Consider the following 18,049-nt stretch of genomic DNA (forward strand, 5'->3'; position numbering starts at 1 on the left):
AAATGTTCTAAATTTACAATGGAGTGCACTATAAAATGGACATACAGTAATTTCAAATTCAAAAAAATATATATTTTATGCTATCAAAGTATCAAAGTATTTCACTACTTTTATAAACAAGGAAATGAAAGCAAGTACATACTGAGTAATAAACAAATGAAATAATGACACCTTTTAAATATGTGGTTTAAATCTTTGGCTGCACTTAGAATTACACGATCAAATGTTAGTAACTTTTGCCTAGAAAATGGAATCATAACTGTAAATTTTAAAAGTAGACTGTAAAAATGAAAAGATTATCCTTTCTTAATGTTTAATAAAGTAAAAACCTGCCTATAATACGGTAATCATCATGAAAATATAAGTAAGGAAGTTTCTGCATAATTCCAATTTTTCCCATCTAAAATTGGGAAAAAAGCAAAAATTAGATGGTGACTGTAATTATTTCATTATGTTTTTTATATTTGTCTACTTGTCAGATTAATAAAACTCTAGTAACTGTAATTTTCATCAAAAGTATATTTTGGACAGCATCTCACCTGGTCTCTTCATCATCCCAAGCGATTCGCATGCCTTTCCCACCACCACCTGCTGAGGCCTTGATCATGACAGGGTAGCCTAACAGCAGGGAAGAATTAGACAGAAGTTCAGACTTTGATCATTTGGATGCAGGAACATGACAACTGACCACATGTTCAATAACGCAGGAGACAATAACTAATTTATTTAAAAGTTCCTTTCTTTAGAGTCAGAAAGATAACACCAGTATAATGATCTTGCATATATTTTTAATGAGAGTGTGTTCATTTAAAAAAAAAAAGAGTGACTATCAATAAATGTAACATTTTCACCAATAATGAAACCAAAAGCTAAGAAAACATAAATTATTTGACAATGAATTCCAAAACTGGGAGTAAATATAGTATTAACCAACCAAAGATACGTGAAGCAACTTATATAGCATTAAGGAAACACACAAATATACACACACACACTCATATGATTCCCCAAAACTGCTGCTTGGATGCATAACAAACTAAATTCCCTTGTTTCAAAAGTAATGATTTATAGTGCTTGAGGTATTTTTATCTGAAAAGTCACAGGAATCCCCTGCAGCTTTTACCAGCAAGAACTGACATGATGGTTTTGGGAAAAATCAAGCCCTGACTATTATATTACAAAAGTTCCAGATCTTGCTGACATCAATGGAGAAGCTATTGCCCTAAATCCATTCATTCAACAGGGAATGCCTAGACTAGTGGGAATTACTAAAATACAACATAAGGCCCCAAACAAAGGATATTTCCAGGTACAGTTTTATAAGAGAAAATAAAATCAAAAAATTGTTGTTAGTTAGCAAGATTTAATATTTAGACTAGTTATTACAAAGTAAAATTTTTGACAGCATGAGTCATCTATAACAATTATCAAGAGAAGTTGTAAAGTCTTGTTCAGAGGTTTTCTGAAAAACAAGGTGGAGATGCACATGCCTGAGGCCACTTGTTTAGGATTGTTTCTGAAAAATGAAGAGGTCAGTAGTGAGCCTTTAAAGGACTCCTCCTGGCCTGTGACGCTCTTAGAGGCTAAGAGCACTGAACTCTCTCTATAGGATCTTAGAGGGAAAGGGAAGAGAAGGCCAAAGGTCATAGACCTTTGACCTCTAAACCATAAAATAGCACTCTTAACTTCAACTTAGTTAAAAAGGCACTTGCTTCCTAAGTGTTTCATAATTAATTCAATTTTTAAAATTCTGATGTTGGTTATGTCTGTGTAGGATAGCTTTATGCGGGAGTAGCATTTTAAAAGCAATGATAAGTGTAGTGAGAAGAAGAAAGATTAACATATAGTTTTCACATTGGGAGCTTTATATTCTAGGATGAGGAAAAGTACCTAAATAATTCTATCATTAGGAATTCAGAAGAGAAAAGAGTCACAGGAAGGTAAGAGAAAAAGAATTAGGAAAAGCATATTCTAGAAAGCCAAAAAAAATTAATATACCTTCATTCTTACATCACATCAGAGAGCCATAAAAAGAAAAGAAAGTCCATTTGTACTTTCCCTGATGAAGTTTTATTTGGTTAAGATGGTGTTCATTAAACTTCCTCATGAAATGTCATTTTTGTTTGTAATTAGAAAATGATCACACTTTTATCTCCATTATCACAATTACCAGTATGCAAACTGCCATCATCTCTTCCTAGGACTCCTGTAGTAGCCCCCTAACAGAACTCCCCATCACTAGAGGTGGTCCCAGTAAACTACACAGTGGTCAGTGAAATTCTTTAACAATATATTTAGCTTCACCTCTCTCTCCTGCCTAAAACATTAGGTGTTTACATTGTACTAAAAAAAAAATCACAGTTGTATACTGAAAGAAATTATGAACTCAAGGATAGAATCATAAAAGGTAGAGAAAGATGGACAAAGATATACTTGTTGAATCAGAATACCAGAAAAGGCTATGCTACACTTGCCCTAAGAAAGTTAAAAAAAAAATAAAGAAAGAAAGAAAAAAGCTTAAAAGATATTAATCTGAACATCAATTAATTTACCTATCAAACAAAATAAACTTTAACATCCTTTAAATAAAAATAACAAAATCTAAACATTCACAATGTCTACAATCCAATAAAAAATTAAGAGACATGTGAAAAGGCAAAATGTGATCCACAGCAGAAGGAAAATAGTCAATAAAAACAAACTCAGAAATAAAAAGCCTTAAAACAGTTATTACAAATACTATTACAAATTTCAGATATTATAAATACTGTCTGTATGATTTAATGGAAAAATAATCATGATAAGGAAAGAAGTAGAAAATGTAAAAAATTAAAATAAAATTTCTAGGTATAAAAATAAAATGGCTGAAAGGAAAAAAATTCAACAATGTATAAAAAGAATTATATGCACTATGACCAAGTGGGATATATTTCAGTTATGCAAGGCTAGTTCAACATTCAAAAACCAATTAATGTAATCCATCACTAAAGAAGAAAAGAAGACCACATAAGCAGATACTCCAACACCCAATGAGTTCAGCAAACTAGGGATAGAAGGAAATTTCTTAGACTTCATAAAGAACATCTACAAAATACCTACAGCTAACCTCAGACTTAATGTTGAGGATCTATAGATGCTTTCCCCCTAAAATCAGGAACAAGGTAAGTAGGCTCCCTTTTACTAGTCCTATTAAACATGCTCCTATAGTTCCTAGCTTAACCATTAAGACAAGAGAAAGCTAAACAAACTGGTAAGAAATAAATAAAACTCTTCATTAGCAGGTAATATGATTGTCTATGAAAAAAAATCTCTAAAAATCAACAACCACCACCAAAAGCAAACTTCTAAAACTACAATGTGATTATAGCAAAGTTTCAAGATACAAAAGTCATTGCATTCCTATACACCAGTAATGAAAACTTGGAATTTAAAATTAAAAACACAATATCATTTACATTAGCAGCAAAAAAAAAAAATAGAATACTTAGGCATAAATATAAGTATCTACATGAGACTTATTATAAAGCTACAGTAATCAAGTTAGCATGATATTGGTAAAAGAACAGACAAATTAATCAACGGAATAGAACAGAGAGCCCAGAAATAGACCCCCACAAATATAGTCAACTGAAATTTGACAAAGCAGCAAAAGCAATTCAATGAAGAAAAGAAAGTCTCTTCAACAAATGGTACTAGAACAACAAGCATCCATATGTTAAAAAAAAAAAATGAATCTAGACACAGTCCTTCTACCTTTCACAAAAGTTAACTCAAAGTGGACTGTAGACCTAAATATACAATATTAAATAATAGACTTTCTAGAAGATAAGTAGGAGAAAAATCTAGGTGATCTTGGATTTAGCAATAAACTTTTACATATAACACCAAAAGTGAAATCGATGAAAGAAAAACATTGATAAATTGAACTTTATTTTCAAAATATATCTGGTAAAGAACTTGTATCTAAAATATACAGAGCTCTTAAAACTCAACAAAAAGAAAACTAACAACCCAATTTAAAAATAAGTAAAAGATTTGAATAGACAACAAAAAGATTTGAAGATATAAGATGGCAAATGAGCATATGAAAAGATGTTCAACATGATTTGTCATCAGGGAAATGAAAATTAAAACAACATACTACTACACACCTTATTAGAATGCCTAGTATCCAGAACACTGACAACATCAAATGCTATTCACTGCTGGTAGGAACGCAAAATGACCTTACCTAAAGCTAAATAAATATAATTTTACCATATGACCCAGCGGTAGGTATATACTCAATTGAGTTAAAAATTTATGTCCACACAGAAACCTGCACACAAATGTTCACAACATCTTTATTCACAATCACCAAAAACTAGAAACAACCAGGATATCTTTCAAAAGGTGGAAGGATAAACACACTGTTGTATAACCATATAGTGGGATGTTGCTCAACTAAAAAAAAAATATATATATATATGAGCTATCAAGCTGTGAAAAGACATGGAGAAACCTTTAAATGCATCTTGCTAAGTTTAAGAAGTCAAAGTGTAGGACTTTAACTATATGACTTTCTGGAAAGGGTAAGACTATAGATATAATAAAAGAGCAGTGTGTGCCAGGGGTTGGGGGCATTGAATAGGTGAAGCCCAAGGGAAACTATTTTGTATGAAACTATAATGGTGGATACATGTCATTATGTATTTGTCAAAACTCATAACTATACAACAGAGTGAACCTTAATTTAAACTAAGGACTATAGTTAATAATAATGTATCAATGTTGGTTCATTAATCTTAACAAATGTACCACATGAATGCAAGATGTTAATAATTGGAGAAACTCTGTAAAAGGCTGGGGTTGGGGGTATATATGGAACTCCACATACTATCTGTTCAATTATTCTGTAAATATAAAACTGTGCTTAAAAAAATCAAGACTCCTAATCATTTAAAATGTGTGTGTGTGGGGGGGGGGGCAAACATTTGAAAAAAACAGTTCATAAAAGAAGATTAATAAATGGTCATTAAGCATGTGGAAATATGCTCAACAGTATTAGGTATTAAGGAAATAGAATTTAAAATCACAAGGAAATAAAACTACGCATCCATTAGAATTACTTAATTTAAAGAGAAAAGCAATATGAAGTGTTTTCCAAGGATGGAGTAACTGAAACTCTCAAACACTGCTACTGGAAATGTAAAATGAGGGAATGGACATTTTCAAAAGGGATAAAAATGTTTTATATATTAATTGTGGTTACATTTATTAAAATTCATTGTTATGCACTTAAAATTGATGTATTTTATTCTTCATAAAGAATTATTTTTATAAAGCAGTCAAACAAAATGAACAAATTGCCTATAAACTAACAAAAACTAGATGGAGAGCTATGTCTTCAATAGCTACAGAACACAGAACAAAGATTTCAGGGCTATGCTGATAGAAAACTACTATCAACCTGGATTTGCCTATACAGCAAAACTATCTTTCAAGAAAGAATGCAAAATACACTATCATGTAAACAAAAACCAAGTTAACTACTGGTAGAAATTTCTAAAGAGTAAATTCCAGAAGAAAAAACAACACAAAAATAATCCTATTTTCAAAGTCAGGGATGAAAGAAGAAACAATGAACAAAAAAAATAAGCTTTGGGGTAAAGCTAAATAAACACTGGGTGTTTATATTCTACTAGAGACCCAGTGCACGAATTCGTGCACGGGTGGGGTCCGGCCGGCCCAGCCCCAATCGGCGGGGCCAGGCCTTTTGGGAGGAGATGGCAGGAGGTTGGCCCACTGGCCTGCCCCTGATTGGGGCCCAATCAGGGTCTGGCTGGCTGGGGGGAGGGGCTGTGGGCAGATCAGGGTGGTGGGGGCCAATCAAGGGCGGGGCCGGCCGGACTGCAGGAGGTTGGCTGGCTAGCCCCGCCCCCTATTAGGGCAGGGGGCGCAATCAGGGGCAAGGCCAGCCAGAGGGAGGGGCTGCAGGCCGATCAGGGTGGTGGGGGCCCATCGAAGGTGGGGCCAGCTGGGCAGAGGGGCTGCAGGAGGTTGGCTGGCCAGTCCCGCCCCCTACTGGGGTAGGGAGGTGATCAGGGGCAGGGCCGGCAGGGGAAGGGGCTGCGAGGGTGAAGGGCCACGGGGGGGTTGGCCAGCCATCCCACCCTAGATCAGGGTGGGAAGGGCCGCGGGAGGTTGGCTGGCCAGCCTCACCCCCCATCAGGCCAGTTCGCTGGCCACAGTAGGCATCACAGCGACCGGTCATTCCGGCTTTATATATATATAGATAGATAGATAGTAATATATAATTAGTGAGGTAAATAAGGAAGGAAAATATTAGAAAAGGCATAAGGGATCAACAGGTAAACAGCATTATTTATTTCTTTGGTAGGAGAATAAATTTTATACTGAAATTTAAAATAAGTGAATGCATAAAAAAAGTTTAGATTAGGAGAACAGAAGATACCGGAAGAAATGACTCCATTTGAAATTTCTACAATAAACACTGAAAGAATAGAAATAGTGTGTAAAATTTCCATCCTGGTGGAGGGGAATGGGAGGAGAAAATGGAATAAAAGAGAACAAAAGAGATTTAAAAACTAATCATTATAAAGAAACCAGGAATAGAGAGAAAACAAATATACCCCCAAAATGGAACAAACTTAAAAAGCAGACAATATAAGTAAATCAAAAAACAACGGTAAACACAATAAATGTACATGAACTAAACTCTCTGGATAAAAGACACTGCCAATCTGAATGGAAGAAAAAGAAATATATCAGTGCATGTACTTAAAAGAGATACACCTAAAACAACAGTTGATGAGTTGATTGAAAAGATGGAGGAACACACAAGGAAAAGACCAAAATAAGTTGGTTTAGACATATTAATATCACATAAAATCAGATTTGAAAGAAAAAAAATCACTGCATTTTGATAAAAAATAAAATTAGCCAAGACACATGACACTGTCATATTACCTATTAACTTACCTTAAGACTATATAGAGGCAAAACTTAACAAGCACAGAAAGAAATGGAAAATCCACTCATAAAAAAGAGAGATCAAATAGCAAAATGTCACTAGAAGATTTGAACATCCTGTTCGGAAGGTTTGACCTATAAAACACGGCATACAATAACTTGAGAATATACACTCTTTTCAGTCACACATAGAAGATGTATTCAAAGTGGCTTGCCCTGGCCAGATGGCTCAATTGATTGGAGCTGTGTCCCATACACCAAAAAGATTGCAGGTTTGATTCCCAGTCAGCGCACATACCTACCTTGCAGATTGGATACCCAGTTGGGGCACATACAGGAGGCAACAGAACAATGTTTCTTTCATCTCAGTGTTTCTCTTTCTCTCTTCATCTCTCTCTCTAAAATCAATAAACATATCCTCAGATGAGGATTAAAAAAATACATATCCTACATAACAAAAGGCTAATATGCAAATAGACTGAACAGCGGAACAACCGAACAACCAGTCACTATGACATGCACTGACCACCAAGGGGCGAGTGCAGAACATGGTGGGTGTCAGTAGCAGGCGGCAGAGAGCAGAACATAGTGGGCGCCAGCCACAGTGGGATGGTAGAGCAGGTGAGCAGGGGCGCCAGACCGGGCAGGGCACCGGTCACTGTCATTGGGGCAAGACTCTGGTGGTTACTGAAAATTCTTTGCTCCTGCCCGCCGCAATCCCACCTGCAGCCAGCACCGGAGCTGCTGCTCGCACCTGCCACTGGCGCCCAGTGCCAGTCCCCATCAGTGGGTGCGAACAGCAGCTGCTGGCCCCGATCGTCCTTGAGGGCTTCTCCACCTCCCCCTGTTCTTGAGAGGCGATTGGGGCAGCAGCCACCACTCACACCCACTGATGGCACTGGCTCCACTCACACCTGTCAGCATGTGGGAGCGGCGGCAGCAGGAGCGGGGCTGCCAGGAGATAGGAGGGACTGGGCGGGGGCAAGAGGATGGGCCAAGACCCACCCCTGTGCCCACCGCAGCCTCGTGGCCCACAGTTCCTTTCAAGATGCATGAATTCATGCACTGGGCCCCTAGTCATCTTATAAAACAAGGTTCTCTGTCCAGATCACCAATTTAGGTCATTCCCCTTTTCTTATATTGGTAATGGATAGTTAACATCTTCTCTCAGCTTTCTGCCTAAGGTCTTGCCCCTTCCTAAGGGGAGCCTACACCCAATGGTTAGTTGATACAACTGGCCAATTTGAGACTACCATAAAAGACCAACAAACATTCAGAGCTTTCTATAGGATTAGCTAAATCCTTTGTTGAGTATGCATCTCAACCCAATTAAACTTCTCCTTTAATCCAGTTTCCTTCACTCCCTCACACTGTTGGTCCCAAGGGTATTCTCCCAATAAACTTTCTGAGTCTGCTTACAAGAGAATCCAAAGAATAGCAGAGGAGTTATATGGTAGGCTATCATTATAGTGTTCTAAGTGAGAAACTAGTTTAAACAAAGAGAGAAGCAATAGAAATGGAGAGTTGATGAATTCAGGATTTAAGTGATGATAATGGTGCAAAAATTGCAAACCACATAATGAAATATAACACTGAACACTGAAACTTGGAAAAAGCCTCACTGCTAATATCAAAATTGAGACCTCTCTACTTCCTGCCTCTGTGATCTGTGACTATTGCAGATGCTAAAACCTCCATCAGCCTTATTTCCTGAATAAGGCTCCAACAGAACAGAACTTCTTCCCACCCCACTACCTGACCAATGAAGAATAAACACTTAGGACAGTGGTTCTCAACCTTCCTAATGCCGCGACCCTTTAATACAGTTCCTCATGTTGTGGTGACCCCTAACCATAAAATTATTTTCGTTGCTACTTCATAACTGTGATTTTGCTACTGTTATGAATCGTAATGTAAATATCTGATATGCAGGATGTATTTTCATTGTTACAAATTGAACATAATTAAAGCATAGTGATTAATCACAAAAACAATATGTAATTATATATGTGTTTTCCGATGGTCTTAGGGCGACCCCTGTGAAAGGGTCGTTCGACCCCCAAAGGGGTCGTGTCCCACAGGTTGAGAACTGCTGACTTAGGATGAAAAGAAATAAATTTTTGTTGTTTAAGGTCAACAGGGTGGAATACTAGAGCTCTGATGAACTAATGATAATAGATTCAAATAAAAACTAGCACATTACTGAGAGAATTCCAAGGAAATATAATTCAGAATCTACTGGGAAATTTGGCTGCTGTGCAAGACTTTGACACATTCAAAAGTTCCTTTTGAGACTACAAATAAGGAGATAGTTTAAATTCATGCACTATGGGGAAATGAATTCCATTACCAATGCATTACACATGCTGTGTTTATTTGGTCATAATTTTCTACTGATTTTATTGTTCTCTTTTAATTAAAATTAGTTATGTTAGTTTTATCATTATCAATTTAGTTTCGGTGTACCCTTTGGATTAGCAGACTTAACACTAAGGTGATGTACATTTACATTCATATTATCTGGGCTTAAATTATCCAGTAAGTAGAATGTAAACATGTATGTGTTGTACTCCAACTATGAATTATTTATATCTCTACTACGAAAGATATATACAATCTCTAAAAAAAGGTACCTGTAGGTGATCCTTATCATCACTCAGTTTTTCCATTGGAAAATAAAAAAAGAGCCTTTTGCAACACAGTTACAAAGAAAGGTATGTAAGAATAATACATAAATACAATAAAACAAGAGAAAGATGACAGACTAAAAAGAACAAAAAAAAATAGTGGGAACAAATATAATATGGTGTAACACAGAGAGAGAAGTTGTGAAATTATGCTTAAACCCAAAATGTGTATGCTGGAGTAATAAATAAAAGAAAATCTAAACAGCCAAATGACAGTGATAAAGAAAGAGAAAGGGGACACAGAGCACATGTTCCCATCTCCCAGGGACGATCATTCTGACCTCCAATGACCACATCTATACTAATAATAGAGAAATATGCAAATTGTCCGAGGCACCGTCACAGTAACAGTAAGGACTTTACAGCAGGCTGCATGGGGCAACCAGGCCGGCCAGGGGTGTTAGTGAGGGACGACCAAATGACTGAACAAGCAGGCTGCATGGGGCAACCAGGCCGGCCAGGGGTGTTAGTGAGGGACGACCAAATGACTGAACAAGCAGGCTGCATGGGGCAACCAGGCCGGCCAGGGGTGTTAGTGAGGGACGACCAAATGACTGAACAAGCAGGCTGCATGGGGCAACCAGGCCGGCCAGGGGTGTTAGTGAGGGACGACCAAATGACTGAACAAGCAGGCTGCATGGGGCAACCAGGCCGGCCAGGGGTGTTAGTGAGGGACGACCAAATGACTGAACAAGCAGGCTGCATGGGGCAACCAGGCCGGCAGGGGGGAAGTTAGGGGCGACCAGGCCAGCAAGTGGGGGAGGGAGCAGTTAGAGGTGACCAGGCCGGTGGGGGGTGGGGGCAGTAAGGGGCGACCAAACAACTGATCAAGCAGGCTGCATGGGGCAACCAGGCTGGCCAGGGGTGTTAGTGAGGGACGACCAAATGACTGAACAAGCAGGCTGCATGGGGCGACAAGGCCAGCAGGAGGGGCAGTTGAGGGCAACCAGGCTGGTGGAGGGGGCAGTTGGAGGTGACCAGGCCAGCAGGGGCACAGTTGGGGGCAACCAGGCCAGCAAGGGGGGCAGTGAGGGGTGACCAGGCCAGCGGGAGAGGGGGGATGTAAGGAGCGACCAGGCCGGCGGGGGGGCAGTTAGGGGAAGCCAGGCTGGCAGAGGGGGGCAGTAAGGGGCGATCAGGCCAGCAGGCAGAGGTGGTTAGGGGTGATCAGACTGGCGGGGGCGGGGGGGCAATTAGGGGCAATCAGGCAGGCAGGCAGGTGAGCAGTTAGGAGCCAGCGGTCCCAGATTGTGGGGATGGGGCCTAAACTGGCAGTTGGATATCCCCCGAGGGGTCCCGGATTGGAGAGGGGGCAGGCTGGGCTGAGAGAAAACCCCCCCCCCCCCCCCGCATGAATTTCGTGCACCGGGCCTCTAGTTACTTAAATAATAGGAAAACAGCAAAATAAAAAACTCATTCTTTAATATAATTCACACATGCACACAAAAATAACACTTTAACACTATTTTCTTCAACATAGTTGTCCTTTATCATTTCTTATTAAATCTCCTTAGACTATCAAAGATATCTTCTACTGAGGACTAAATTGGAAAATAAATTAACAGGATATGATTGTAAAAAGGGTATAAATTGTATATTTTTTCCAAAGGTTTCTTCAATATGTCTTTAACCACAGAGTTATATACATGTGAAAAATTTTCTAAGCAGCATGAAATAGAGAAAATAAAAGATTTCAGGGCATAGCCAAGTATTTTTATCCTTCTAAAATATTAACAATTTATTCTTCTATATAAAAAAACAAACATGCAACTTTTGTTATTGCTATACCATTCCAAAAGGAAAACAGCCAGGGCAGAGAAGAAAGGATGTCCCTGTTCTTACACATTAATCAGAGACAGAGGTCAAGGCAGTCAGAAGACTAATACCAACAAGAAACATAAAGGAGAACCTAACTTGCAAAACATGAGGGGGGTCACTACCATAGGTTAATGTCAAGATATAATGTTCAGTAAAGGACTCTCATACATTTGAATCTTAGAGTCCTAAAAAACTTCCATTAATCCAGCCTAATGAATCCAAGGACAGCCTACAAGAATTGAATAGCACTGGTCATTAAAAAGCACATAGTCAATTTATTTGAATGATCTTAGATTTTTTTTTTATTATTCTCTATGTGCTGAGAGTTTATACTTAATATTCATGCTCTTCCCAGGTATCTCCATTACAAAACTAGAGATTAAGGGGGGAGGAGGGCTTTAAAAAATTATTGTCAAATTATTATCAACAAATGTTGTGAAAAAAAATCTTTAAAATGTGTGATTATACTTAATTAACTTATAAACTTACACATATATTTCTATCTGAATTCATTCACTGAATAACCACTTGCTGAATATGTATTATGTGATGATCATTGTCTTAAGTAATAGAAATATAAAGGAAACCAACACATGAGCAATTTTACTATAAGATATTAACTAAATAAATATAAAAATATCACTTACAAAGAAAAAATAATTTATTTAATGCAAGTAATCCCACACTATTTTTAGAGAAAAGCAATTCATTAAGATAATTCAACAAAAGGGAAAAGGAGTTATTTCCCAATCAAACTAAGACCCAATAACATTGCAATATAAGGAACATACTTTATGAGATGCTTCTCCAGTTTGATGTTATTTTTTTCCTTTCCTCTAAAAATTCTGAATCATTCACTCTTTCACTTTTCCTTTTAATAAATAGTTACTTGAGAAAAAAAATGTGTATTCTCTTGTTGGATGTTCTATATACATATCTGTAAGGTCTAATTGGTTTTTAGTGTTGTTGAAGATCTCTATTTCCTTATTGATCTGCTCTGTGGATGTTCTCTCCATTATTTAAAGTGTGAAATTGAACTTTCCAACTGTTTTGTAGCACTGTCTATTCCTCCTTTCAATTCTGTCAATGTTTACTTCATAGATTTTTGGTCTTCGCTGTTTATATGTTTATAATAGTATGTTTATAATAATCAGTATGTAATGTCTTTGTCTCTTTCAACAGTTTTAAACTTAAAGTCTATTTTGTCTGATATTCATATAGCCACTCCAGCTCTCTTTTAGTTACTACTTGCATGGGGTATTTCTTTCCATCCTTTCACTTTTAATTTATTTCTGTCTCTGAATCTATAGTGAGTTTCTTATTGACAGTATACTATAGTTGGATGATGTTTTTTTATCATGCTATCTGCCACAGTGAGATATCATTCCACACACACCTGGATGACCACAATATTAAAAAAGGAAGGAAGGAAGGAAGGAAGGAAGGAAGGAAGGAAGGAAGGAAGGAAGGAAGGAAGAAAAAAGGAGGGAGGGAGGGAGGGAAACTATTGGCAAGGATTTGAGAAAACTGAAACCCTCTTACATTGCGCGTAGTAATGTGAAATGGTTCATCTGCTATTAAAAAAAAACAAAAACAAACTTTGATGGTCCCTCAAAAAATTAAACATAAAATTACCATATAACCCAGCACTTCTACAAAGACCAGAAAGAAAAATTAAAAACAAATGTATGTACACTCATGTTCAGAGCTGCACTATTTCCAATAGTCTAGAAGTGGCAATGGCCCAAATGCCATTCCATAGGTGAATGAATAAACAAAATGCTATATATACACATACATGGATTATTATTCAATCATAAAAAGGAATGAAGTACTGATACATGATAAAACATGATGAACTATATGTGAAAAAAACTAGACATAGGTCACATGTATGATTCTATTTATATGAAATAACCAGAATAGATAAATCCATAGAGACAAAAAGTAAATTAGTGGTTGCCAGGGACAAGGGAGATAAGTAGTGAGTACTAATGGATACAGGGTTTCTTTTGGGGATAATAAAAGTATTTAGAAATGCCTCTGGGCATGGGAGGAGGGGTGAGGGAAGAGTATGAGGATTAACTTGTAAGGAGGATGAGGGGACTCTGTGGAGTGGCAGTAATGTTCAATATGCTGGTGGGGTTTTGGGCTATACAGATGACACATCTATCAAAACAAACATACAGACTTAAAATTTGTTCATGTTACTATACACAAACTTCTCCTTGAGATAACAAAATTTGATGGAAATATTGAATTCAGTTCATGATATTTATGTTGAAGTATTTATTGGGATGCACACTAATAACTGCAATGTACTTTGAAATGCACCAATATTAAGATGAATTAACAAATGGATAGATTAAGTGATAAAGCAAATCTAGCAAAAGATAAATAGTGGAATCTTGGTGTTGGGTATACAGGTACACAATGTAAACTTCTTTCAAAATGTCTTATGGTTGAAATTTTTCAAAATAATACATTGAGGAAAAAGTTAACAAACAAGAAAAATATATATACATAAAAGTCATAAATACTATGCAGTAGTTTATAATATAGGTATGATAGAATGATCATGTGGCAATATTAGAGTATCTTCTCTCAAAGACATTAACATTTAAGCCAAGAGGTAAAGGGGAGCCATTCATGTGAGGACATCAGCAAGAGTATTCCAGGCTCCCCTCCTACCAAAAAAATAAAATAAAAAATAAAAAATTTTCTATGGCCCTGAAATTGGGTGTGTTCAAGAAAGCCAGTGTGACTAAAGTACAGTAGAAGGAAGGTAGATTGGAGAGAAGGGAGGTGCCAAATTAAAGATTTTTTATATATATATTTTATTGATTTTTTACAGAGAGGAGGGGAGAGGGATAGAGAGTTAGAGACATCCATGAGAGAGAAACATCGATCAGCTGCCTCCTGCACACCCCCTACTGGGGATGTGCCCACAACCAAGGTACATGCCCTTGACCGGAATCAAACCTGGGACCCTTCAGTCTGCAGGCCGATGCTCTATCCACTGAGCCAAACCGGTTAGGGCACAAATTAAAGATTTATAGTCAGGGTAAGGAATTTTTATTTTATCTTAGTGCAATGAAAAGCCATTAGAGGTTTTAAAGAAGGGATGGGGTGAAATGAGATAAATGTGTCCCTATTATTTAGAGTTTTAAAATATCACACTGACTGCTATGTGAAGAATGGCTTTGAAGTGTTTAAGAAAAAGTACAGTCCCTGCAAGGACAATGGTAGTTTGGAATAGAGTGTTGGTAGTAAAGATAGTGAGCAGTGAGTATGAGAGATATTTTGAGTGAAGAATGACAGTATCTATTGACGGACTGACAATAGAATGACAGGAAGAAAGGCACTAGGATAGAACTTGGGTTTTAGTCACTGAGTGAACGAAGTGACATTTAATGAGATGTAGAAGCTATAGAAGAAGCCGGTTTGGAGCATGGTGGACCTGAGGATCAAAAATATTTAAATTAGGCATGATTTGTGATTTTAGGCAAAAGAAAAGAATGCGAATAATCTGGAAATTGTTAAAGGACAGGTTTTAGATTTAGAATTTCTTTTCCTTTTAAGAATCAATTTTGGCTTAATTGTATTAAGGGCCTTTGATCCAGTAAAAAGATCAAACTTTAATGCAAATCAAGCTAACTGATTTCTGTTGTCTATCTCTGGGGTTAAAGATAAACTGAGGATCAAGAGTCCTATATCTTTAAACTTAGAGAGGTCAAAGAAAAAATCAGGAAAGAGAATGAGAAAGACAAGAAAGGCCAAAGAACAAGTACTTGGAAGTAACATATTAAGTCTTAACTGTCTCACACCCCGTCAGTGATAAGAGACTGTCTGTTTCTTGAATTCCACATATAACATGCTTAACTGCTTTACAGTATTTTAAACAAAGTTTTAGCTATCATCCTTTAATCCCATTAGTTTAGCTAAAGTATAATGAAAAATCCATGGTTTTTAGAGCTAAATTAACCTAAATTTCAAGCAGGCCCACCACTCAGTAGCCCAGTGACCTTGAGCAAATTACTTACCATTTCTAATCCTTAGTTACTTAAATGTAAATGAAAATAATTAACCCAAGAATTAGCATTAGAAATAACATTCACAAAGTGCCTTCCACTGGGAAAGAATGCTCCATAAACAAGAGCTACTATTATGTAAAAGACACCTAATTCATCAATGCTCAATGCAGTTAGTTTCCTCCTTTGGCAGAATAGATTTACTTCTCCTCTTGTTTCCAGAAAAGAAGTAAAGACATCAGAGCGAAGGGGCCATGTAAAAGATGATCAATTTCATTTTACCATGTAACACAGAAAGAAGTAAAACAGAGAAATTTACAAGTAGCTCTGACACATGGACAATCCACAACTTGTTTAGAACTAGGAATATACTAGTATTTCCCATGGAAGCAATGATCAATTCATCTGTTAAGATGAACTCACAAAGGCTCATCGAAATCATGTGTAGTTAAAATGTGATATATCTCAATGAAATTAGTAGAAAACAAAACTGATGAATCACCAAAACAATTCAGAAAACCAAGAGACTTTAATAATAAGTAATTCATTTCTGTTGGAAGCTGGCACTTGAGAAAAAAGGTTTTATGGGAGGTTTCCGTGGTAATTCAGGGAAATTCCAAAAGATTTATATAGCTGATGACCCTGGTTCTTTATTATGTCTTATTTCACTTCAAACTGTATGGCTTCCCTTTCTTTCAGCATAAGCAAAACACTAGCACTCATATACTTAATAACCATGATTGCAACCATTTATTTTACAAATGGGAAGGAGTAACTGGGGAAGAATTAGATGATAGGAAAAAAGGAGTCATCAAGGATGTGCCCAAATATAAAGAAAAGAGCCTTAGATTGAATCAGTAGTGAAAATCTGAAAGGTGAGTAAAGCACAGCATTAAATATTAAGGGAGAAAAACAAAGCGATGAGAATTGGTCAGAGTCCCATCATGACTCACTGGTTATTTTAAAGGTCACTGATTATTTTGAAAAAGTGGAAGACAAGACATGAAAACAAGCAAACCAATCTGGAGCCTGCCATTTACACAAAGGAAATGCTCAAGAATTGAAGATTCATAATTTAAAATGTGGCATGCCAATGTAATTCAAGATTTTCTTCTCATCCATTTTTATTTCTCCAAATTCCTCCAACGATTGCCCATTTTATGTAGATACTATTGTGATAATAGTATATTATATCCATTATGTAGATAGTAACAACAGTGTCTAAACTAGAATTAGAAAGATGAACTTTGAAATCGGAAAGTATACAATGAAATGAAGTTGTTCTAGGAAAGTCTCCTCAAAAGCCAGCAGGTATGCTGCATGCCTCTTAGGCTCTGAGGAATGCCAGTGATTTCAAACCAGAGAGAAGCTTTTGATTTCCTCAAAAAATAACAAAAAATAAAACAAAAAAAAACCCCACAAATCAGTTCCATGCAGTCCAACTTCTTCAGCAATCTAGCAGATCTTCCTATGAAGAACTGAAATGCTTTTTGAAAATGTTGATGAGCCTGAAGAAATGACTGGTGACGAGACATTGTACTCAGATAAAATATGATTTTCTAAGGCCTACTCTTAAATCCAGGACCTGTATTATTAAGGTAAATGTTTTCAAAACAAACTAACAACAAAGCACATGTAACTATGAGCCAACGCCAAATAATTTAGCCAAACCCAACCAGAAACAAGATGCAACAAGCCAAATATATTTTTAGATCATTGAGGAACTGATAAGCTTACCTGTCCCTATTGTAAAGAATATATCCTATATAATAAAAGCCTGATATGCAAATTGTTCCACCAGGAGTTTGACGGCTCGCTATGACGTGTGCTGACCACCAGGGGGTGTCTGGGAACATGGCGGGCTTCGGCAACGCAGTGCTGGCAGCAGGGGGCAGTGGAGGCACTGCCGGCCCCAATGGGCCCCTAGGAGAGCAGGACTGCAGTGGGATGGTGGAGCAAGTAAGCGGGTGGCGCCAGGCCAAGGCAGGTGCAAGCGGGGGCCTGATGGCCCCACCAATCACCCCGCAGACAGTAATCAGCAGATCGGGGCCAGGCCCCAGGCTGGGACAGGAAACTGGGGGTGGGTGGCGGCGACCAACTTCCCGCGGCACCTGGGCAGGAGACTGCAACCTCTCTCTGGTTACCTGGGGCAGGGGTGATGGGGATGAAGGTGCGGTGAGAATGCGGGGTGTCCGCTGAGCTCGCTCTCACTCCCCCTGCTACCCTCCCCCAAGACACCAGGGCTCGTGCTCCGGGGAAGCCCCAATGCTCAGGTGCCAGGCGACCATGAGGAGGCTTGCTGGGGTCCAACCCCAGCAGGTCCAGGGGTCCCCAAGGTGTGGACGGAGTCGGCGATGAATGAAGGACATGGAGGCTGCGTTCAGTTGATCAGCATAGCAAGGTTCTCCCGCCAGATTCTGTTGCCATGTTCTCTCACTAGGTTCTCCAGCCAGGTTCTCCAGGTTCTTTTGCCATGTTCTGTCTAGGTTCTCCAGCCAAGTTCTGTAGCCAGGTTCTGTCCAGGATCTTTTGCCATGTTCT

At 37.9% G+C, this 18,049-nt stretch overlaps 1 protein-coding gene across 4 annotated transcripts in view; it reads right to left on the reverse strand.

Annotated features, from left to right (window-relative positions):
- The window catches only part of PCCA (propionyl CoA carboxylase, alpha polypeptide), a 335,923-nt gene that overhangs the window by 205,648 nt on the left and 112,226 nt on the right, over positions 1–18,049 (reverse strand). For all 4 annotated transcript variants that reach the window (XM_005856400.2, XM_014536081.1, XM_014536076.1 and 1 more), the window contains one exon: positions 540–618. In XM_005856400.2, coding sequence (XP_005856462.1) covers positions 540–618 — 79 coding nt within the window. The remainder of the gene's footprint in view (positions 1–539; positions 619–18,049) is intronic.

This window comes from Myotis brandtii, unplaced genomic scaffold (assembly GCF_000412655.1).
Source record: "Myotis brandtii unplaced genomic scaffold, ASM41265v1 scaffold1028, whole genome shotgun sequence".
Taxonomy (NCBI): Eukaryota; Metazoa; Chordata; class Mammalia; order Chiroptera; family Vespertilionidae; genus Myotis; species Myotis brandtii.